Source organism: Carassius gibelio, chromosome A2, assembly GCF_023724105.1.
Source record: "Carassius gibelio isolate Cgi1373 ecotype wild population from Czech Republic chromosome A2, carGib1.2-hapl.c, whole genome shotgun sequence".
In the NCBI taxonomy this organism is placed as follows: Eukaryota; Metazoa; Chordata; class Actinopteri; order Cypriniformes; family Cyprinidae; genus Carassius; species Carassius gibelio.
The window spans coordinates 5,569,790-5,594,457 of NC_068372.1; the positions used below are offsets into that span (position 1 = coordinate 5,569,790).

At 37.6% G+C, this 24,668-nt stretch overlaps 2 protein-coding genes across 2 annotated transcripts in view; both read right to left on the reverse strand.

Moving 5' to 3' along the window:
- zyg11l (zyg-11 family member, cell cycle regulator, like) overlaps positions 1-24,668 on the reverse strand; it is a 220,955-nt gene that overhangs the window by 88,521 nt on the left and 107,766 nt on the right. The gene's annotated exons all lie outside the window — the stretch shown is intronic.
- On the reverse strand, positions 6,761-23,276 carry LOC128024910 (protein Wnt-3a). The gene is made up of 4 exons (XM_052610792.1): positions 22,912-23,276; positions 16,350-16,591; positions 8,963-9,228; positions 6,761-8,723 (listed from the first exon to the last, which is right to left on the reverse strand). The coding sequence occupies exons 1-4, from the start codon at positions 22,983-22,985 to the stop codon at positions 8,244-8,246; spliced, it is 1,062 nt and encodes a 353-aa protein (XP_052466752.1). The 5' UTR covers positions 22,986-23,276; the 3' UTR covers positions 6,761-8,243.

Sequence of the window (24,668 nt, forward strand, 5' to 3'; positions counted from 1 at the left end):
TTTTATCAATACACATTGTCTCAAATTAGCTTTGCAGAAAATAATGATATGAATGTTGATAATATCTTAATATCTTCATGGCTTTAAATTGCATTTTGTAGATTAGAGCTGGGTGATAATATTGTTTACACCTTGTGTCGACACAAGCAATCAAGCAGTTGAGATTTGTTATAGTATGTGAGAAGAATGTATGTATCTGTGTATGCAGATGAAGATGGTTGTATTGTTTCTGCTGTTACATTACTGTTTTGTTGATCTGAATTTGCCCTTGTTTACAGCTGGTATTAAAATGCTTTTTGGTTGATTGAAGTAGACAAGGGAGAGACATTCCCATTTATACATACTTTTTCAAAATATATTTGATGGGAGGGCTTTTCTGATCTCTTGCTCTAATATTGAGAAATAAGCCCTGCTATTATTTTATGAATGTGAAAGGTGAAAATGGAAATTTAGAGCAGCAGGTTTCATTTTTGCTCTGCTGCCCTTTCATCAATATCACTGAAATAATTGTTTAGAATCAAGGAACCTAAATAGTTAGATGGAATAAGAATAATAATGAATTTGTGCATTAAATCAAAGCAAAATTTAAATCTATTTTGCAAGTGAGTTTTAGATTAATCGACAGAATCTTAAAAGTTACAAGCACACATATAATATAGAGATATTGCTTACCATTTGCCTTATCAATTTTTTTTTTGTAGTAAGGATATGATAGAGAAGTTACTTGCCAGGTGTTAAACTTTGCTTTTTTTTTATTGTCCCACATTAATGACCTTTCACACAATACCAGCACTTACTCCTCCACATTTTGTTGTCCTTTCAGAGTCCAGCTGAAAATGAATTTCCCTTTTAACAGCACAGTAATTTCACACCAAATACCTCAGACATCAAAGACTGTCATCTGTGAAATGAGAACTGTTTGAGCAGAGCTGTGACTTTTGTGTAGAGCCACCTACATTCACCCAAGAGAGCATTTATCTATCATCATGTGTTGGACCTTGGATGCATACGAGAGGCTCTGCATTCAGATGCACTGAGATGCTATTTTAAAAGTCTTCTGAACTTCAAGTCATTAGAAAAAGAGCGAAGCGTAGGAACATTAAGACAGAACAGCTGCAGGACACTGATGGCAATTAGGTCCATTGTCTTCTATTTATATGGTTATTGGGAGGTACCGCTTTGACTGTGTCAAAATTCTCACACTCGTTGAGTGAAGTCTCCCACAGTGGAGCTCTCAAGTCCACTTCAGGCAATTACCTGCTAACTAGGTTGCTGTCACCTTGGTGACAAGCTTGTTAGGTGCGTTTCTAATCTTTGAAAGCAGACAATTTCCTTCAGCCTGAAGAGAGGGTGAGGTGCTCGGCTAGATTCAGTTTAATTTGTTAATCCAATTCTGGCTCTGGTTCCTCTCTGTTTGATGGGAGAAATGTCTAAAATGGGTTGTTTTATCTCAACTTTGGGTCAAATATGGACTAACCCAACTTTTGGGTCAAAAATGTAATAAAAAAATGTAACCCAACAGTTGGGTTAGTCCATATTTGACCCAAAGTTGAGTTGAAACAACCCAGCATTTTCGACAGCGCAGTTATGTTGTTTCCTTCAACTCATGCCTTTTATTGATGCACTAGAACCTCAAAAGTTATTTTAATTATTTTAGACATGCTCATTTAGAATATTGTTATTTATTTATTTATTTTTTCTCTATATAGAATAGGCAAGTGGGCATATTCGGATAAGGGTAGGTCTTCTGATGGAATTATATTATAACTTTCTTTTTATAATATGAATTGATATTCTCTTTCAGGTAAGGAGGTTGATTGACAAGCAGTAATATGTCAACCGCCAGACCTTAAATAAGTATTAACCTGTATCTGCTTATGAGGGGGCCATGTATGTCAATATTTTTTAGGATAGTGGGCTTATGCGATACTACGATCTGGCTTCTTGTGGGGACATTGTAAGAGGAAGAATGAGTTATCTGGGGTTCTGGGGTCCTCTTTTAGCCCCTAGTATTGGTGGGCTCTATTCATGTTGGCCTATAATCTGCTTTAGGGGCCGATCATTGATGCTGTGCTGTCACCGCAGAGAATTTTAGCACTTATTGTCCCCCAGAGAACTAAGCTGGCTCCTGAGCTCTCTCAAAAGAATCAAGTTATTATTTTCTCTCACACCAAAATCAAGAAAGAATGATATCCTGTGTGTTCCCAGCTCCTAACTGTGGACAAGGCTGATAAGTATCCCAAATTTTAATCTGGTATATTTGCTGGATGGTTTACTCTTCAGTGGGTCAGTTGGGGACAGATTTCATATCAGCTGATGCTGTGATGTCCTTTAAGCTTTTTAAAAGTCATGTACATGTTTTTAGCTATTTCAGTTTCAGCTTTAGCTAATTTTGTTGATCTGTTTCATACATTTTCCTCATCTTAACATGGACATAATGGCACTTGCATCTGTCATGTTTGCTATAAGCAGAACTTAAGAGCAGAGGATTACTGAACTGAAATTGTATGTGTTTGCAGAGCAAACAGCAAAATTCTGGTTGTTTGCCAAGTCCCTAACAATACTTTACTATTTATTAAGTAACATATTTTATATGTCAAAAGTCTCTTCTCGAGAGTTTATCTCCACGTATGTCATAAAAATATAATAATGCTTTTTGTTTGGGGGCTTTCTAAATGTGACGTATATAGGCTACTGTGACTACAAATAAACAGACTCAACTGAATAAACTGAATAAAATGTTTAACCACTTTATTTTTGTGTGACTAATTTTTATTTCATTATGATCAGTGTATCACTTATTATTGTAAAACATAGATGCTTTTGGATTTAAATATTTAACAAAGCATGCAAACACACGATTTTATCATGTTCATTTTGTGATCGTGATGTGATGTTCCAGTGACTTATTTCTTAATCGTTTTCTGATAACTTCTCTTTGTTGGTGAAATGATGGTGTTGCATGATGTTGTTCCTGAGAAGCGTGTAAAGGGCAGGTTTTAGTGAAGTGCAGCGGAGCTTCTGGCCCGATGATGGAAACACAGTGTGATTTTTGCCTTGGTGCTACAGGTGCGATGCTATTATCCCCGCCCCGTCCATTAAAAGCACTGGCTCAAACTGGCCCGAAAGTGGAAAAGCTGCTAATGAGCACATGGTCCAGGAAGTTCCAAGTCAAGACCCAGCATCTCTCTTTCGGGTCGGATCCCTCACAGTCCACCAAATACTGCAATCCTCTTTCACGCCAACTATAATCAAAAAGTCCTTCAATTGACTGGGTGGATGAGGTAAGGGGCAGAAGCTGCACTGCCACCATACTGATCAATGTAGTGATAGGGTATTGCACAATGAATTGGTAATACCCAGTAACTCGAAAAGGCAGGTGTTTGGTAGAGATCTACACCATTTTCCTATAAATGTAGGCTAATGGTGCACCACAGTCCGATGTCAGTCAGCAGTTCTGGCCCTCTTTCAGGTGTGGCAGCAACATTGGATGAACATAATATAAAATAAATAAAAATTAACTGATAATAAATAATAAATAAATAATAACTGACCTTAATATGTATCAGTCTCTCCTCTCTTCCTTCTCCACTAATGTCTCCACTGCTAAAAGGACATACTACCATAACAAAATTAACAATTCGTCTAACTCTCACATGCTTTTTAAAACACTCTAATAGCTGACGACTCTAATAGTCACATTTTTCATTAATAAAATTAAAAACATCAGTGCACAATTTTCCACAACACAATCCGTCAAGCACATCTCACCAGCAAACATACACTCATTCACATCCTTCTCTTCAATATCTGAGGCATAAGTCTCCAAACTCATCCTTTCTAATCATCCTACTACTTGTCTGCTTGATCCTATTCCATCTAATCTCCTTCAAGCCATTTCTCCTACGTTGTACCTGCACTCACTCACATCATTAACATATCCCTCCTCACTGGTGTTTTTCTCTCAACATTTAGACAGGCTTGTATAATTCCACTACTTAAGAAACCCACCCTCAAACCATCCTTTTAGAGAACTACAGATCAGTTTCCCTTCTTCCTTTCATTGCAAAAACACTTAAACGAGCTGTGTTAAACCAAGTCTCTGCCTTTCTCACACAGAACAACCTCCTTGACAGCAACCAATCTGGTTTCAGGAGTGGACATTCAACTGAGACTGCCTTGCTGTCAGTTGTTGTAGCCCTAAGACTGGCAAGAGCGGAATCCAAATCTTCAGTACTTATCTTGCTTGATCTGTTCGCTGCTTTTGACACGGTTAACCACCAGGTCGTCCTATCAACCCCACTGACTAAGGGCATCTCAGGAACCCACTCCAGTGGTTTGAGTCTTACCTGTCAGGTAGGTTCTTCAGTATCTTGGAGAGGTGAAGTGTCCAAGTTGCAACATCTAACTACTGGGGTGCCTCAGGGCTCAGTTCTTGGACCACTTCTCTTCTCTGTCTACATGGCATCATTAGGTTCTGTCAGAAACATGGCTTTTCATACCACTGCTATGCTGATGACACTCAACTCAACCTCTCATTTCATCCTGATGATCCGACGATAGCTGCTCGCATCACAGCTTGTCTAACAGACATTTCTTGTTGGATCAAGGACCATCACCTTCAACTCAACCTTACCAAGACAGAACTGCTTGTGGTTCCAGCAAACCCATCGTTTCATCACAATTTCACCATCAAGTTAGGCACATCAACAATAACTCCTTCAAAAACAGCCAGTGACCATATGCGCCATTCATACGGAACACGTCCCAGCCAGGATTTTAATGTTGCCTAAAATATCCAGGTTTTGGCTATTTGCACTGTGCAGGTTGATCGTTGTGTAACATTCATGAGTACTATAAAGAGCAGAGCAGACAGCTTCTTATGATTTTGAATCGCTTTCACGTGTTTGTTCGTTCATTTGACTTGAAGCATTGTGGTGCACTTTGTTTATTTGGGGGGATTTGTGTGCAGCAATGCTTCAAGTCAATCAAAAAGAACAAACACATGCGCATATTTGCATCGCTTCGTTCCCTCTAGATCTCACCTTTTCACATGCAGCCCCACGATTGGTCGATTATGTACAATACCTGCATGTTATTGGTCAAACTGCTCTGGATGTTTTAGGCATTATTAAAATCCTGGCTGGGACGTGTCCCGTATGAACGGCAGATGTGGTCAACCTACTTTTGTGTCCTCTAGAAGCTTGCATTTTTTACATGCAATTTTGCATTACTTTTTTTATTTATTATATTATTTAGAGAATTATTATAGGACTTATAATCATTGCTCTTTTGTTGCTCTTAATTGCTTCCATTGTCCTCATTTGTAAGTCACTTTGGATAAAAACGTCTGCTAAATGACTAAATATAAATGTAAAATAATACATTTATTATTATTATTTATTGCTTTTGCTAATATTTTGATTTGAACAAACCCCTAAACCTAAATATAAAATGTTGGCATGTTTTTTGGAGGTCTATTGTCAAATCCGGGTCCATAAAGCAAAAACACATTTGAATCCAAAGTCAATGACAGAAATTTTGTTATTTATTTATTTGGTTATAACATTAACAGCTAGAATTCTAACAACAGAGAGCAGGACATACAGTGCATCCTATGTGTTCAGTGAAAAAAAAAGCAACAACAGATTTGGGTTGCTGGTAAAACTGTTGCACAAAACAACATTTTCCTCATAAGTAATAATATTTTATCACCAAATATATACTCTTGCTAATATATACATTAACAGCAAAATAAATAAATCATAAAAAAATTCAGAACTTCCAGAAATTCATAAACACAGAACTAGTCCATACAAAACTTGGGTATATAAGACCATGTTTAGAATACAAATTAAACTGTGTTGAAGCAAACAAATGAAATTTAGATGCAGTGATGTACACATAAAAACTTGAAGTATTGATTTTGTAGTTATGTTAAATAAAGCTTTGTGGAACGTTGGACAGGGCATGTGCTTTGAAATGATCCCTGATTGATGAGAGATTAAATCTGAGTAAGATGGGCAAGAGGAAACATGAGTTCATTTTCTTTTGAGGAAAGATCTGTGCAAAGAACTTCTGCCAAAGTATTTTACAAGCTGGGGTTTTATCTCTGCCTTCACACATTTCCCTGCAATATTAGACCGACTTATAGTTAATAGTCAGAGAATGTTTACTAGTTACAAATATATATATTTTTTTACTGTAATATCATAATTGTTAATGAACCATAGGTATGACGTTTTCTTCAGAAAGTTGGTTGTTTATAATTTTTCGATGCTACTTTGTCAAAATATGTGTCTTTTAATAACACAATATGCACTTAATTTTCATACATTACATGTTTTATAAGGTATTGTTAAAAAGGACTCACAAAAGTGGTAGAATGTCTCTATTTGGTTGATGAACACAAACTTTCTATCAAGATTCCATTAGCAGAAAACTTCACATTTTAGTTCTTAAGTATGCTTACACAGTGTCTTTCACAGAAAGAAGAAAACAAAGAGTCATGCACATATACAGACAACTTTACATACGAACACCTAGACACATTCAGTAGATTTACACAGAGAAACACAAATGCACAAGCACAATCACGCATAAATATAACAAGAAACCTGTTATTAGTTAGCAGCATTATAAATGAGGGTAGTTCATTTAGTTTCTGCACTGCTGCTAACTTTCATGTACAACGGTGTAGGGAATATATATATATATATATATATATATATATATATATATATATATAAACATTAATTTTGTTAATGAATTCACTTACAGTATAATGGCTATTAAATTGGCTATTACCTTGTATATTCATTCTGAAATGTAGTGTACCTCTCTGTTCGTGAAATATAAATAATACTGTCAAACAGAAATAATATTCATTTGAAGATAGAAGTGCTCACGTCTGCATGTTTTAGCTTTTGTAGATTATTGATCTTCGGGGAAAACTGGGTGCTTTCACACTAGTACTTCTGGTGCACAACTGGGTTAGTTTGAAGTCAGATTTCAGCTCGTTTGGATGATGTGATTGCTGTTTTCTGAACTCAAGTGGTACCTGTGTGTGAGTCCTTAAGTTAAATTCACTGAAGATATTAACCCAATTGTCCTAAATTGTTTAAGTGAACCTGTATAATATAGTCAGACTATGTGATTGTTCTTTGAAACCTTTGCAATACATTCGCGGCAGACAGATGCAAGTGGCATTCTGTGTTGAATCTTTTTTAAAACTAGCACAAGGGCTAAAAACTAATTTACAAAACTGAGCAATGCTGTCCATTTTACAGCCTTCTCCTAAGTAGTTATCTAGCAACAGGGGAAAACAGCTGCTGTTTTGATGACACATATTTACCACGGTTTGGACCCAAAAATACAGTGTGAACACAATCCAGTAGGGCCAGGGAAAAAGCAGAGCACTTGATCTCTGGTTTGGACCAAGCAATCAAGTATAAGAATAATGACAATCTAAACAACTTTAGATAGAAGAGGTCTTGAGATGTGCGATGAGTTCTAAAATCATATCAAGAGAACAACGACATATAGACAATGCATGGACATTCACAAGTGCATTCGTAACCTAACACTAGTAACTTACAATAAACTCAACCTAATGCATAAGTTCAGTGTTTATTCTTACACACAGAGACAACATGACGTGTATTATTATTTTCGTAAATTAGTTTGTTAATCGGTTGTTTGCTGGTATTCAGGAATGTTGGAATGCACTTTGTACTAAAAAGATACAAAACGTTTCTTTAATGGTGTTAGTAGTAAGACCACATTTCAAACCAACCCTTGTATGTTCTGCATTTGCTGTTACAGAGTTTTTCCATCGGGGTTTGCTTCCACGTGCCAACAAAACCTCTCCCTTTGAAAGGCTTTCTGTTCTTTTCTTGAAGACACAATTGATCAAGGTCCCAAGGGCCTCTAGTAATCTGATGCATCACTTATCCCCTCCTGTATCAGACTGTAAATGATAAGACCCTTCCAGAGCAGAGCCACAACCCTGTATTTGTCCTCAGCAATGGAGAACCAAGCCTTTATGGGTTTTCTTTTTGTTTGTTAAAACAGCTTTCTTTGAAGGTGTTCTAGAATCACTTCACTGTCCACTGTATCCCTTTTTGGTGATTATCTTATTCGTGGAACCACAAACAACTCAGTCCACAAGTTTCGGACAAAAGGCCCTTGCATGTTTACAAGCCCAAATGTCTGGTCCAATCTGGTTTTGGTTTGGTGGTTTCTTACTTGCAGATGTGGACATCATAAACTCGTGTACACTCCTGGCACCTCACGTAGCAGCACCAGTGAAAAATGCAGTGGCATTTCTCCTTGCGTTTCTCAGTTTGAGTGTTGTGGCCTCGGCCGCAACAGAGCAAGTCGCAGCCATCGATACCATGTGATGTCATATTACATAAACGATCACGGGTGCCAAAGGAGCCGGTTTCTGGGTTGGGTTCACAGAAGTTTGGCGAACTTTCATAGTAGACCAGGTCAGTTTCGGTAGGGGGCTTGAAGAAGGTGTACTTTGGTCGTAGGGTCTCGACCCAGCCTCGCGATTCCCGATGTTTCTCCACCATCATTTCTGATGCGCTGTCATACTTGTCCTTTATGTAGTCACCTATCACCCGAAAGTCAGGCTGCGACCACCAGCAGGTTTTCACCTCACAGCTGCCTGAAAGGCCGTGACACTTACATTTCAGGTACATGTGTTCAGTGATTGACTAGTGGAAAAGGGAAAACAGAATATTGATCTTAGCAATGATATTAAGCTTTATTTATTTGTTTTTTTTAAACACAGGAGCAGTTCAAGTAAACAGCACTTCTGCATTTGGATATTGGTTCCTTGGTTTCTTGACCAATCATAACTTTTTTGAATAGTAAGACTTGCTTGTTCACCAGCATGCAGCATAAAATAACCTGAGCATATACTACCTCTGAGCATAAAAAAAATAGTTCTCACCACACGTCCAGCTTCATTGTTTTGACGATTCATAGCTGAGCGAGCGTCTGGACGATTCTCACGAGCATCAGCAAACTCTCGGGATACCATGCTGCCAAACTCCACATCCTCACTGCAGCCACCCCACTTCCAGCCTTCACCTGGCGGTCCTTTCCTCCGCGTGTCACAGCCGCAGATGGTGGCGGAGCCCTCAGAGCAAGCCCGCGTCACAGCGAATGCTACCCCCGCTGAGGCAATTGCATGGACAAATGCTGATTCTCGAGTGGCTATTGAAATGGACAGAGAAAACAAGCATATGTTATACCTCAAGATTTCAAAGTTATTGGTCATTTGCGAGATAGAACAAGTTTCTGTCTTGACATTTATTAAATACACATCTTAGCACTTATGAGCACTTATGAGCGTGTTTGTATTTGTAGGTAAAGCAGTTTACTCCGATCTCACTGTGGACATGGTGTCGAATTATTGAGGCATGAGTCAGGGAAGACCAAACATCTACTTTCAGATGAGGTAAATACAAGGCTGACAAGTCTATAATTAGAAAGACTCAATTAAGCAACTCTGAGGTGGGGAAATAGACCTGCATTACTCACAGCTAAGACTCACTGTCAAATTGTGGTTACAAGACCCAACACGTTACTTTCAGAATTAATTTGAAGAATGAACAATGCTAGTTTATGTTGATTATAATCTCAAAGATGATCCAACATTCTGTCTAACCGGGGATTGTGACAATTCTTGCTGACGAAGGCCCTATACAAACTTAAAAATCGATTTACAACAGGCATCTAATGAGTGTTGGTAATTTTGATGAATATTCTGTTGTCTTGTGCAGTCTTGCACTTGCAGTAGATAGGAAACGGCTATGGAGACATTTGGAATCAAGTGTTACTTTGTTGCAGGTTTCAACTGGTTAGAAGAATCAAGGCTAGAGATCATGATGTTGCAAAACTGGCCATAAGTCTTTATTCCACAATGCTAATTCTAAAAAGAACCTTTCGGAAGTTTAGATTGAAATTACCATCCAAAATTATTCTTTGTTGTTCTTGACTACAAAAATATTAAACTCTTTATCTGTAGCAAAGATGGCTTTAATTCCGCTTGCTCAAACTAGCAACTTCTGCTTCCATATCCATCATCTAAATCACATTGAAGTTCGGGGGTACAAAAAGTTGGGTCTGAAAGGGCCATTCAATTACAATTTAAAACCCACTGATTGACCTGTGATTTATGATCAGGAAGCCAATAAAATGTGGGTCAAATGGGGCTTGCAGACAATAACATGGCAGACTGGTTGGGGGAATAAAGGAGAGACAGTGGGGGAAAGTGGGGGCAGATTTAATATCCAGAGGAAGAATGGATGAATGAGAGATAAGGAGACACTTCAGAGTGGTAGGGTGTCTTTACATGAAAAGAATGCAGGTGAAGCCAGATTAGACTGATTTTTGTTACATCAGTTGCTGCCCACCTTCTGGCTAACTTTTCTGGACCCTCACATGGCAAGTGGTCCCTGTTACCTGCTGGGACCCTGAATCCCTCATTGTGCTGCCACTGTCATGGTGAATTACACACACAAAAGCCCCCTGATATTTTATATGAAATTTGCCCTTGCCAGTGATAAGTGGGGACCAAGTTAAGTCATAGCAACGGAGAACTATGCATTGGTCGGACCTCACTTGTCGGCAGACAGGGAAATCCCCATTGAAATGGTTTCGTAAAACCATCTAAAGGGCGCGTGAATTGTGAAAGAAGCTTTCTCTCTGGCTTAATCTTATGGTCGCCCAGATATTGGGCCCAGCAGGAGGCGGGGCTAAGGTCCCACCATCAACTCTGCTTTTCACAACCAATTCTTTCTTTGTTGGGCAGAGTTAATAATATACTGGTGAGCAGACCTCCCCCGGCACGGTTAAACATGCAGTTGATGAAAGGCACGTTACTCTCAGTACATCCTAAATTGTAACAGTTTCTCTTCCTGAGGGCAGAGGTCATAACCTGGGTAGCATGACCTCATGAAAAGTTGGTTTAGGTGAGGGTGTTAGCATTAAGAGTCGTGGGATTCCCGTTACTTATTTTGTGTTGGCTGGCAACATGGTGGATGCCCCTGAGGAATTCAAATGAAAAGGCTTTCCTTGACACCCAGATGTAATTTTATTGCTTGTTAAATGTCTGAGTGTGTTGCAAGGAAAGGCTGTTTTGAACAAATATCACGGAACAATATGATGGCAAGACAATGCATGTAAAAGGCCACAAAACTTTTCAGTTCAATGGCCTGATTTCAGTAACAACAGAAATCTTAAGTGACATTGAGAACAAGTTAATTCTGGTGTCCAATGACAGCTTGCATGTGACTGGCAACGTTAACTGTAGGTGTGTTCAGCAAACCCTTCTAGAACACCTGCGCTGACTCTCCTTTCTTTGTGCATTCCAATGGGCCATGTTTTGACACTTTGGTTTATGTAAATTAATGAGCATTGATACAGACGTGGCCCGAGGCAGCACTGTGAAGTAGATAGATGAGGATGAGATTGGAGAGGTAGTTTACCGTTACAAAACAATGCAATACTGTAGGCAACACATACACAGATTTATGAAAAGGTTTGTAACCAAAGAAAGCTGTCAAATGGTCAGTAAAAGTATCAAAGTAAAGGCCTTTAAAGGTGCACTTTCTGCTCAGAATTTGAATTTTTTTTTGGTTGGGTTCAGACAGGTTTCCAGAAGACTCAACTCCCCTGTCTGTCAAACGACAAACAAACAGGACCTGTCCTAAATTACATCATTAGTTGAGCCAATGTCAGGTTGATCGGGATGCTTAAACAAACAGAACATATTCTTTTAGCCCCACATGCCATGCATATAAAGCAGGGATAGAGAAAGTAGATTTCTGAATGCTGAGGAAACATCATCCAGCCCTGTGATTGTCAGTAACAAGTCGCTGAAAGACCAATTAAAGATCAGTGCTCCATTCAGTCCAGCACAAAACAGAAGAGGAAACCGACACACATCCGTCTGCGCCCCAGACATTAAACACCAGCGCACAATAGCACTAGCTCCGCAAAAGTAACAACGCAAGTCACAAAGGAGCGAAAGTGAGAGGTGCTCTTCTCTAAGCTCTGTGAAAAAAGCTTCTGAGCTTCGAAGTGGCCCTTAAACCGCCCCCAACAAGGCACTTAATCTGTCTGCTTTGACCTCTCACATTATTAAGAGCTTCAGAAGCTTTAATCCAATCAAAATGGTTTACTAAAGCCACCCCTGGACCCCGATGACTGACCTGGTTCAAACCCCCATCACCCCTGTCCCTGACCAATCTCCCCTTCAATTTAGACCGGAGGAGGGGGAACTGCAGGGGACATGGAGAGGCTATTAACACTACAATGGAGAAGACCTGAGTAGTCCTCCCATCATCAGTGGCCAGCTTGGGCCCAAGCCCTCTCCATCAATGTAACAATTACTTGAGAGTTTATTAAAAGCAACTGACACGACTGACACCACCTCCTGCCGTAACCAGTTATCAGTATTCATCCCACCTGCAGCCCCTCGATGAGCTCTGGCTCCTCGTACCCTGACTGCTCATTTCTCCTGGACACTTTTTCATAATGAGACAGACACTTCTATATACTCTCTCCAAATCTCAAACACCAGAGCAATATCCACTGACTGCGGTGCTGGGGAATAACAATTCAAAAACCTAACTATAAACTTCTGTACAAGGGCTTTGTTGTTTTAAAAATAGAGTAATCCAGTAGCTACTCCACAAGGTGCTTTGTACAAAGTGTAGTGGTGTTGTGTGATAAAATGTATTTCTATATATTGTATCGCACGTGCATCTTAAAACCAAGGGAACTGGTAATAAAATCTAACCCCCAGAAAATTGCCTAAAATGCCCTTTTTCTTACAGAGTACTAAAAGTGACGATAAAACCTGGGAGATGAATTCACCAATGGTTTCCACCAGATTTTCCTATGGTTTTTATCATGAGGCTCTTCAGTTTATTTGTAAAACAAGGTCTGCAGTAAAAATAATAAGTTTTCTCTACAAAGTAAATTAAATACTCATGGATGGACAATGGAAGTGTAATCATTGTACACAAATATAGATCATGAAGATGGTTTTCTTCTTCTCACATTATCCAGAAATTAAATAATCTTTTGAGAAACAACCGGTTTATTTTATTTAACAACTAGCAGAATAGACATTGAAAAATGTCTGACAGATGGTTGACAGATGACGGGTTAAAAAGAATTTGTGATAAGAAGGAGGATTTTGATATCAAGGCTTATGATATGATTCAAAGATTTAAAGAACGAGGATATACAAATTATCGTGTGATCTGTAAGGCATATAATAAAGCTAATAACATAAGTGAAAGTCATGACATTTGCCATATATGGTAGCCCATACTCGGATATGGTGCTCTGCATTTAACCCATACAAGTGCACACACACAGCATTGAGAAGTGAACACACCCCTGAATGTTCTGAATAGTTTGAAGAATGTTGGTAACCAAACAGTTGAGGGCAGCCATTGACTTCCATGGTATTCTTTTACTAATAAATTTAAAAGGTAACGGCTTGGTTACTTGTGGGTGAGTAAATGATACAATTTTTGGGTGAACTGTCCCTTGAAGCACTCTAATGGGAAGGCTGATTAATTTAATGAAGCAGTTTGTTTTTAAATCAGTAAAAACTGGTTTATTGCAACATTTTGTGCCTTTACTTTTTGGTTTTGATAAAATGAAATATAACAGTCAGGTACAGTCATTTAAATATTAATATTATATGAACTTAATTGTGGCTTTCCTTCATTATGTTTTGACTAAGTTATGCAATGTTAATAAATTGATCAAATTATAGTTTCGGGACCAATTCTCACTATTAATTAGTTGCATATTAGCATGCATATTACTAGCATATTGGTTGTTTATTAGCAAATATTAATGCATTATTCTGCCTCGCCATATTTTAGATCCCTTAATCTGTACCTTATACATAAACTTATCAACTACCTTACTAACTATTAATATGCAGCAAATTAGGACTTTACTGAGGCAAGATCATAGTTAATAGTTAACATGGAAAACTGGTCCACAAACTAAAGTGTGGCCAAAAATATTAACCCACACACAAATGTCATTTACATCAAATTTGATAAGTATCTTGTCAAGTTACAGTTGTTTAATATGAACAATAGCAATAATGGTGCTTACCTTAGCAAACTATACACTTCTGTAATGAAACCATCCAGTTTAGTCATTAAGAAACAGTTGATTTAGTTTTTTTTTTGTTGTTGCTGAAAGTGCCACGTCTTCTTGTTAAATCTACATAACCCTAAACTGTTCTGTGTTATGCACAGACTTGTGCCACAAGAATCCAAACTGATTAAAGACCAAAACAACACATTCATAACTTCACCTTAGACAAACACACAAGCTGGCAATGTAATCCATCTGAGTGCATGGTGAAGTATGTCTGTTAATGTGTGTGTGTGTGTGTGTGTGTTATACACACGCTGAGATACTCCTGAAATGCCTGTTAGGAACGTCAGCGGGTTGCTGCTGTGAGATGCATTACCGTTAGTGCGCCGGGACAAACACAATGAGAAATGTGGGGATTCCCTTTGACAGAAACAAACAAAACATGTCCCACCCACTTTACACGCGTGCATCACAACATCTTTACAAACGGTCATAGTCCAGTGCAACTGATTAATGCCCATTGAGAGTGGGATTACAGAGCAGCAATTAAATAATGTGCACAAAACAAGTAATCTCAGCTGTGTGCAAAAAGGGACTTTTGTTGTAATTGAGAAGTCATAATGTTACATAGTCACTGAATACAAAGAAGCACTGAGTGATATATGATTTTCAAGTAGCTTTCATTATGGGGTGGTAAAGGTAAATCACATTCCTGTTCTCCAGTCTTTAAAACGTAGAATCTGAAATTTTTTGTCAATAGACATTTTTTCATCATAAAAACAACATACTTTCACAATGAAACAAATGTTGCTTTCAGCTGATATTTGAAATGTATCTGTTAGTTGCTAAGCTTAGTCATTAATCACCATTTTGATATTAAGGAGAAAAAAGAAGACAACGTTTTTCTTGGTGTTGAGTTCAGCTATGTTACAGACAAACTGTGTTTGTGTTTACAGTTGACAATTTTACCATTTTGACTCAGAATTTCAATGGTAGGCCCTGTCTGACCAACCAAAGTGTGTGTTCTTGATCAGGTTAACCTCATATTTATTTATAAATAATAATAATAATAATAATATTAAATCATAAAAATATTGCAAACCATAATGTACCCAACATAGTTTACAAGCAATTAATATACTTGTCAAAAGGTCAATGGACATCAAATATAGAAAAAAATGACCATAATTTGTTCAAAATGTCCATTACAGAAGAAAATGACATTACATGAATCTAGTCACATTTTTTTTGTTTTGTTTTCAGGGGTGCTCTTTTTTAAAGATATTTAGATTGCAGAAATGAATTTAATATATTTATGATCTTGACTAATACTATGATATTTCTGAATAAAATTATTGGAAAAAATTAAATTATCATCGATGGAGATGAAATGCACAATGACTCGATTGAAGTGAAGTGACATACAGCCAAGTATGGTGACCCATACTCAGAATTCGTGCTCTGCATTTAACCAGAGAAAATTTATAATAGACACTTCCTCAATCCTCAACACAACTATATAAAGAAAACCCGTAGATTGTGGTTGTATGCACATGTCCCGCCCCTCACGCGGAAAGCCAATCATCTGCTTTTAACAGTCAAGCCGGGAAACATTTAAGCCTATCGTCTGGTTCCACTGACATATGTGCACAGGTGAGGAACCCTTGCGCATGCAGAGTAAAAGTATCACTTGTAAGGAAAAAGGCGTTTTAAACCTTATTTTGGGGCAAAGTCATCAAAAATTTCCAGCGCTTTTTATCATATTTTACTGCTGTTTTTTTACATGCAGTTTTTATGTCCCAGTGACCAATGAAAGTGCAGTTCTGACTCTATGCCCATTCATTTAGATAGGAGCCTGCTCTTGTTAGTCTGAAATAGCTGCCCGGAGGCATTGCCAAGATGGCGGCATAGTGGCACGACTTGCCTAAAAGGACTTTGATTTAACCCATCCAAAGTGCACACACACAAACCGTGAACACACACCCGGAGCAGTGGGCAGCCATTTATGCTGCGGTGTACAGGGAGCAGTTGGGGGTTCGGTGCCTTGCTCAAGGGCACCTCAGTCATGGTATTGCCGGCCCGAGACTCGAACCCACCACCTTAGAGTTACCAGTCAAACTCTCTAACCATTAGGCCACGACTTCACCCATTGTTTTCCTCAATTATTTCCATCGATTCTCTTATTGTAGGCCTACCTTTATCCAGCACTGGTCCAAAGATGGCCAGGTTGTCATTAATAGTTGTGCAATTCCATCTGCGGCCTCGGAACTGATGCTGACACTCTTGGATGCCGATTTTCACCCCCTCTGCCACACTAGGCATGATTTCCACATAGTTGCGGCAGAAGCGGAGCTGTTTGGGTACCAGACCAGGAATTGAGCTGCACAGGATGGGCTGAGTACCCAGAGAAGTGTACTGGTGTCCCACCGCCAGAGACCTGCCGAGGAAAACATAGAGGTTAGCAGATAACTGGTACAGTTTTTGCCAGCACTTAATTTTACAGTCCATTTCTGCATGTACATTACTATGGTTATTACGGTAACACTTTATTTTAAGGAGCATTTGTTAACTTTGAACTAACCCTATATGTCCAATCCCAAACCTATCCTTAACCGTTGTTAAATCCATGTAGTTACATTTCAGCTGGTAATACTATTTTTTTTTTGTTGATAAATCCACTCTATGCATCCGTACTGAAAAAATAAAAGTAAAACTGCTTTTTCTTGCATTTGCTGAACTTCAGTGCTACCTAAAATATGATTGTTGTCTTGAATGCCGACAAAACTGATCGATGCACCAGATTTAACAAAAAATCCACAATGCACAGCCACAGAGACAGTGCCGAATGAATAAGTGAATATAAGACATCTTTACTGAAAATGCCAGTTTTGCTCTATAAAATACAGATTGTGTCAAAGCAGCTTCAATAGTGATAAAAAGTATATATATACTTATGAAACTTATGGAGACAGTTCTGATTCTGCTATAAAGCATCTCTAAAAGAAAAAAGTGCCATTATTCAGCTCAAGTCAGATCAGTGTTGGTTCTGTTCAGACTATGAGTCATCTTTCAGTCCTGATCATGATTTGTGCATCTCTCAAATTATTAAGCATAATCATCTGTGATATTTGCCCGCTGGTTATATTTACCAAGGTATTATTAATGGTTTAGCTAGTAATGAGGCCTGTTGGGACATAGCAGCACACTAGCATGTACCATGCTGGATCCAAACCAGAACATTTGATGCTGGTATTTTAAGTCAGGATTGAAAATTTGTTTTAATTTTGCTCAAAGCACAGACCTTCCTTTACTAACTACTCCTATTTACAGCATTATCAGGGGTGTATCTTTGAAAGTTCGCTGAAAAAGCCAGAAGAGTGTAATTTGAACAATTACAGGATCAAAGTGTAACATATGGATGGACTCCATGTCCTTAAATGAGGAGATCAGTCTAACACTTGGCATTGTATATTTACCAAACCAGCTAAAAAAAATGAGCAGAAGGAACTATTTTTGCTTGTGTTGTTTGAACCTGTCATAGGCATTGAAGATCTTTTGCTTTGTGGGAGGGGTTCAGATGAAGCCATAACACGTTGCTAAGTGGTAAACAAACATGAAAGCCCCAGCTGAGACAGGAGCAGTGTACTAATCAAAGATTCACAGTGCAGGACAGGTACCTTGTCATTAAGGGCCAGCGACATCCTTAAACTGTGATATAAGTCTGTGGCTTGCTGTAATAACACAATGTGCACAGGTCTGGCTGAGCACCAGAGGATGCTTGACTTATGTTAGTTTGAACTCAACCATTCTTTGATGACACACGGCTCAGATGCAACTCAAGTGCTGACATGCTTTTCACTTACAATTCAGAGTTTCCATTGCACTGCTGTTTGTCAGAAAGTTTGTCAGTCGGTACAAGGTGTTTAGCTACTGTTTTTCTACTTTGTTGTAATCAGTTTCAAATCTAACATCCTTACTCTTAACTATGCATAAGTCAATACAAGTAGTCTATCTGATATGCTAACAACTCACATAAAGAACAAGACATTTTGCAACACCTCTCATGATTTCAGAAATAAGATTTTTTTTTATCACAATATTTTAGAGAAACAACAACAAAAAATATTACTTAGCAGTGAGTGTGTAAAGTGAATATGTGTATATTTTATTTCATTTATTTTTTATATAACGTAAACATTTTCAATAGGGCTGCACAACGAATCCTGTTTTAATTGTGGTCATAATTTCGGTTTCTCTCGATTTATTAGTCATCAGTAATAATTGCTTTTATGTAATAACCAAATTATTCGTAGCGACATTTGCGTTATCTTGTATCAGTAACAAGCTTTCATGGTTGCGGTTGCCAGATCTCAAGAGTTTTAATCTAATTAGTCTAATACAGACAGTCTGTTTTCTTTCACTCTTTCATTTGTGCTTGCAGTGACTAAATCTGCAACCAAACCAAGCGAGTTGACACTTTTGTGATTTGTGCCTATGTGAAATTGCACTCACGCACTCAATTTCATTGTCTATGATTAAAGTTCATTTGGATTTTTTTGGGGATTTTTTGCAAGGTGAACTCTTTGATATCTTTCTATGACGGTTCTTGTTCAAACTTACTTGAAAAGCTTATGCTTTACATAAGTTGATCCCTGGCATTATTTTACTGTGAGTCAGGCAATTTTACATATTTCTCGGTAAGGAGCTTAATCTGAATTTTACTTTAAAGAGTCTAAGGGAGCACAGAACAAGAGGGAACATGAATGAAACTGTCCCGAGAGAAGATCCAGACCTCATCTAGCAAGGTGCAGCGAAAATATGAGGATTTATTCACTAAGTAATTCCTATTACAATTTGACCTTTCCATAGCCTTTGCCTCAGGGGCCAAGCAACCTCTCAAACCAATGGCACAGGATGTTCCCTCATTGCATTTCACCCAAAAAAATTTTGGGGGTAATTATCATTATTCTCAGTAGTGATTCTCCAGTAATTCTACATCTTTGTTACTGTAATTCTTAAAATGAATTATAGAAACAAAATAAACTACAGTATATTGCAATGATGTTTATTTAAATTAAGCGGTACAACAAATCATTATGAGTACATTGTTTCATTTGCATTGATTTTTCAATACTTTTCAATAAAATTCTCCTGTAAATAAGATTCATAATTTACTATTTCTTTATTTATATTACTTTTTTTGCATGGCATTCAGAAGTTTCATTATATTTTTCCAAAACACCAAGAGAGGCTAGGTTACAATCATTTCACCACAGGTAAGCCTTGATTATGGTCTTCAGGTATACTGCAGTCAAGACTAAAGTGATAATTAATAGGCTCCGCTGACGGCTAGAATCAGCACCTCCTACTTTGGTTTTGTACTTTGCCAGAAGCTGATGAATTTGAGACGTCACCACCGCTGAGTGAGGTGAACAGGTGTTTCAGTGACACGTCCTCGTGCTCAGCTGTCTTGGGCGTGTGTCTTTCCCATCATCTGTTCTAGCTCATGATTCTGAGATCACCGTCATTTTGAAAGAACAGAGAACCCAGGCCTCTAAAAACAAATACAAGCACATTTGGCCAAAACAAATTCATTGTTACTGCACCGAGATCGGATAAAATTGAAAGAATATGAAGATAGAATCAAATGCAATACAAACATTTATTTGCATCAGGCGTGTGAAACTCTTTGAACCAAACTTGTGGCAAACTTTCTTATTTTAGTGATGTTGTAATGAAAGGATGACCAGCTGACATCCACCATCCACCCTGGCAGAACAGTACCGTCTTTACCTCCCCGAAATCTCTTAAAGCCAGGTAATTAAAAGACAGAAGGAGAGAAATGAACATTCTTTATGCTCTGGAGTCTTAGATATATTTGCTCACTGTATCCAGTCTAGGTTTTAATGCATATTTCAGCAAGCCCAAGCAAGTCACCTCTGAATTACCACTTTACTTGTAGGCCCTGGGGCCACAGAGCCGACTTTGACATCAAGAGAGAAGTGTTTTGGAGAAGGAATGTGCAGCAAGCTTTCACCTCCTCCAGGTATTTATCTTTTAAGGTGGAGCGCGGGGTGGAGGTGCAGTCAGGCAACTCTATGTCATGAGGAGATGCAGGAAGCCATGAACCTGGTCTCTATACCTGACCCACATCAAAAACATCCTTCATAGTGGCCTTCACAGCACCACCAAGCAAAACGTTATCCAAATGTATAGATACACCTGTGCTGTCCAGGTCTCCTCTGCATGGACATCACAGTCCTGCGTTAAATCATCGTGGGCATGACTGCAGGTTATCTTATCACATAACTCTCTCAGCTGGAGAACCGCAGGCCACTCTGATGAGTTATATTGCCCAGCCATGTTTTCATGTATATGCACCTTCTGTTAGGGGAAACCAAAACTCTGTGGCTTGTTTCTTGGGAAAAATAAAGAAAACTCTGTCTACCTCAAACTTCAATGACTTTATTTATACCTCTATCAAAAGCTGATTGTTTAGAGAAACTGGCACATTCAGTCACAAGCAGTACATTTCACATAAAAAAGAATAAAAAACAAACAGTGTAGACTGATCTAGGTCAAACTTGACACGTTCTGATGCGTCTAACTTTTAACTCACATTTTACCTTGAAGGTGAAGTTGAGGCTTGAACTGAAAAAAACATGTTCCTCCAGAAGTGTGACAGCTGCCTCGGTGTTTTTGTAGCTTTTTGCATTGATTAATTGACAGTTTTATACCTTGATGGTAAATGTTCTGTACTAGTATCACACACTCCTGAGCTTGAGACAGAAGAACACTTACTGTAAGCATTACTTTTAAAAAGAGTGCATATTATGAAAATATCACACCTTTAAAAGAACATATTTAATTGGGTTTCTGAAAACATTGCATTGTGTTCAGAAACCTAATTGCATTCTGTTAACAATTAAATGAGAGGCTAAATTTATATTAAATGCATTTAGTTGAATTTAAGAGGGGTTTGACCCAATTAAGTACATCTTTATATGTAATCTCATAATTACTATTACATAATAACTGAACTATGGTCAAAGTGTTGAAAGTACAGACAAGAATTTATGGTAAATTGAGATATAGGCTACTTTAATGTAAATTCTATTGAAACTTGTATGTCATGTATTTAAACGTATTTGTAATTACACATTATGATCTTGCAATTTAGCACAAATATATTAACTTTAAATGTATCAAATAACTATTTTTAATAACTGCACTTACTGTTACAGTTATAACCAAGTACATTACATGTGCTTTAGTTTGTTAGTTAGCACTTAAAACTTCAAAAGATTGTTAAAAACATTATTAAAACAGTTAAAATGTTCTTTTAAAGTAAAACCTTTCATTTGATTCTTCATTGCACTTTTTAAAACTTTAATGTAGTGTACTTTAATGTCTTAAATATAGTAAAGAACGTGTATTTTCTTTAAGAGTGGGCTTTTATTTCACTTATATTATCTGCAAGTATTTAAAACATATACTTGTACGATTTGAAGTACCTATAAGTGCACATTCAATACAATAAAGCACAATCTTTTTCCACAAGGGTTGCAACTCATAATAAGCAACATAATTTTTTTTTGGATGATGTTCTCTGAACATTGTGAATGAGAAGGAAAGCAGAGTTTTTACAATTTCAAGAGGGTCAGACAGACAACAGTTAACAAAAAAGAGCAGCCTGGACTGTGACTAATGACCTGCTCAATTACAGCTTTTACAACCTCGGTGAAAACTCAGTTTATTGTCTTGTCTCCCTGAAACAATGATCTTTTAGGTTTGTGAGTGAAAACGGTGGAGAACCCCTTGAATGTTTGCCAGTTCTGAACTTTACTTTTTTTTTTTTCTTGTACAAGCATGAAGTTATTTTAAGAGAATATATGTAAAGAAATACATTGAATACATTGAGAATTCCAGTGGATTTTTAAAAATATGTTCTCAAGTGATGATGCATATCCGCATATTCTTAATAATCATTTTCCAACCTCACCAGCTACAATCTCCTATATTAGCCTACTTTATTGTCATTATTATAGTACGTGGTTTAGGCCTATTTAAAATACACTAATTACAAATAAGTTTTCAAAAGCCCAAAACAATAATGATTATAAACATATAACAACTAAAATCGAACATGCACGATACACAAGCCTGATTTTAATCAGTTCACCTTAAGCGAAATATCTGATTAACGAAACTAATTGAACAGCTACATTAACAACATTGTTTGATAATAAACAACACGTATAGCCTATCATTTTCTCACTTGGGTTTTATTTAAAGACAACCCGGTCTGACGTCCAGCCTGTCGTAAAATATTACAAAAATCAACATCTGAATCACTGAGACTTTTTTATTTATTATTGTTAAACCTTTAAGTATACGAAAATAACTAATTATACTAACAATTTTAATGAATGAATCGAACGCTTTAATTATTCCTACAAAAGTTGATCTTGCAATGCACTTACAGAACGATTAACAGGTGCATTATAGATAGATAGATAGATAGATAGATAGATAGATAGATAGATAGATAGATAGATAGATAGATAGATAGATAGATAGATAGATAGATAGATAGATAGATAGATAGATAGTGTCACCAATCATCATATCAATGCCGGTTTTAAACATTTTCAATACCCCAAATCATTGTCAAGTTGAAAGCTTGTCATTTATCCTCTCTAGACTACCAAACTCATTGTTTTAACAGAGAAAGGTTGAAAAAGTCATAAAACTTACCACCATATCGGGTAACTTGCCATGACACGCGTGAGCCCACAAAAAAGAAGCAGGAAATATCCAAGATATATCATCCTTTTAAAAAGTTAGGCTTAAACACGCACGCACGCATAAACGCACGCACGCACACATACACACACACACGCTCACATGTACGCACACACGCGCGCGCGTGTCAATGAGAAAGCGCGAGGTGATGATGAGCGATATTTCTCTCCGGTAATCCTACAGTGTTCTCCTGCGCGCGCTCATGAGCCGCATATTAAAGTTAGAACAGCTCTGCGCTCGGACCCAATCACAGGCTTCTGCCACGGGCGAAATCCTGCTGATAGAGTCACTCAGACAGTCTGAACCGCAGAGCTCGGGACACGCACTGTCTTAATAGTTATTGGGACATGCAAGGCTTTTTGTGTTATATATATATCAGGTTGTCTAAGGGTGGGTGGGGGGACCCCTGTGGATTAGGTAACTATAACAACCTGTCCGGATTTCACCCCCCGGTTTAAAGCCCCTCATAGCAAAAATGAAAACGTGTGAATTGCTTGTTGGTCTTGTGTTAGTTTTTTTTTTTTTTTTTAGTTTTTTTTTTCTTGCAGTATTGCTTGCTTTGCTGTGCTCAAATGATTCCAATCTAGCACTTTTGTTATTTAAAAAATAAAGAAAACAAATTGAACCCACCTTTTTTAAATAAATGTTTAACGATACATAAACTGCAAATAAAAATAAATAATGTCATGATACTAAATACTAATTTGCAGCATTTTAAATAGGCTAGCTACATAACATCCAAATGAAATATTTAAAGACGGGCAATATTGCTCTGGATAAGTCTGATCTGTCCGTCTTATAAAAACTTTCAATTAAACGCTAGGGTTGCCTCACGCTGAGCTCATGAAATTGATCAAAACTGACTACTGATAATCATAATGATAAGAAAAATAATCATAAACTTTGTTATAGTAATACAATAATAGCTATAGGTTATAATGCTGGTTTTCGCCAAACAGGAAACGTTGTTTTTATTTGCAGAAGTTGCACTATTTCTACAAGTCTCATTTCTACGTCGTGTTTCAGACCGGAAGTGTGTTAATCGATGCTCTACACACCTGCCCAACACGGTCTGTGGTGGTCTTTACAGAGATCTGAAGGGGAACAGGAAATGCTGATTAATTAATTCATGAATCTCACGTTCTCCCTGAATCATAAAGTCTTAAAATGTAATGAGTAACTTGCAGATCTAATCAGAGAATTCTTTCCGACTATTACCTGTTAAATAACTATTGATCAACTGTTGCATAAAACTGCCTATTTCTTTAACATAATAAGACACTAGTCAAATATAACAGATTTCCTTATGGACCTACATTACATTTCTTCACAGGTCATAGAGACTTTTAATGATGACCTGCTTCCAGTTTCATTTCCACATTGTGTTCACATCATATCGATTAAAATACTCTGAGGATGTCATCTTCACATCTGAATCGTTTCAACCCTTTCTTAACAGCTCATCATATTATCATTCATTCACCTCAATGCGTTATAAACCCATTTCTGTTTCATATATCTCCATCTAGTGGCAACAATCAGCATCAAACTCGATGCTGCTCTTTTAAGTTGCTCCACACAAAACCAGCCTTTTTTGACAGAGTGAGTATTTTTCACAAGCATCAAATGTCTTTTCTTCCTCATCTTCTGTGCCAGTGAATGCTCTCTGTCTAAAGCTGTCAGTGTTTCTATTAACATCTGACCTGACC

Bases quoted from the DNA above. Each gene is read 5' to 3' on its own strand.
- LOC128024910 (XM_052610792.1), bottom strand. From the start codon at position 22,985: ATGATATATCTTGGATATTTCCTGCTTCTTTTTTGTGGGCTCACGCGT. The intron at 16,592-22,911 runs GTAAGTTTTATG...TTTCCTCGGCAG, and splicing joins GCAAGTTACCCGATATGGTG to GTCTCTGGCGGTGGGACACC. The intron at 8,724-8,962 runs GTGAGAACTATT...CTTTTCCACTAG, and splicing joins ACAATGAAGCTGGACGTGTG to TCAATCACTGAACACATGTA.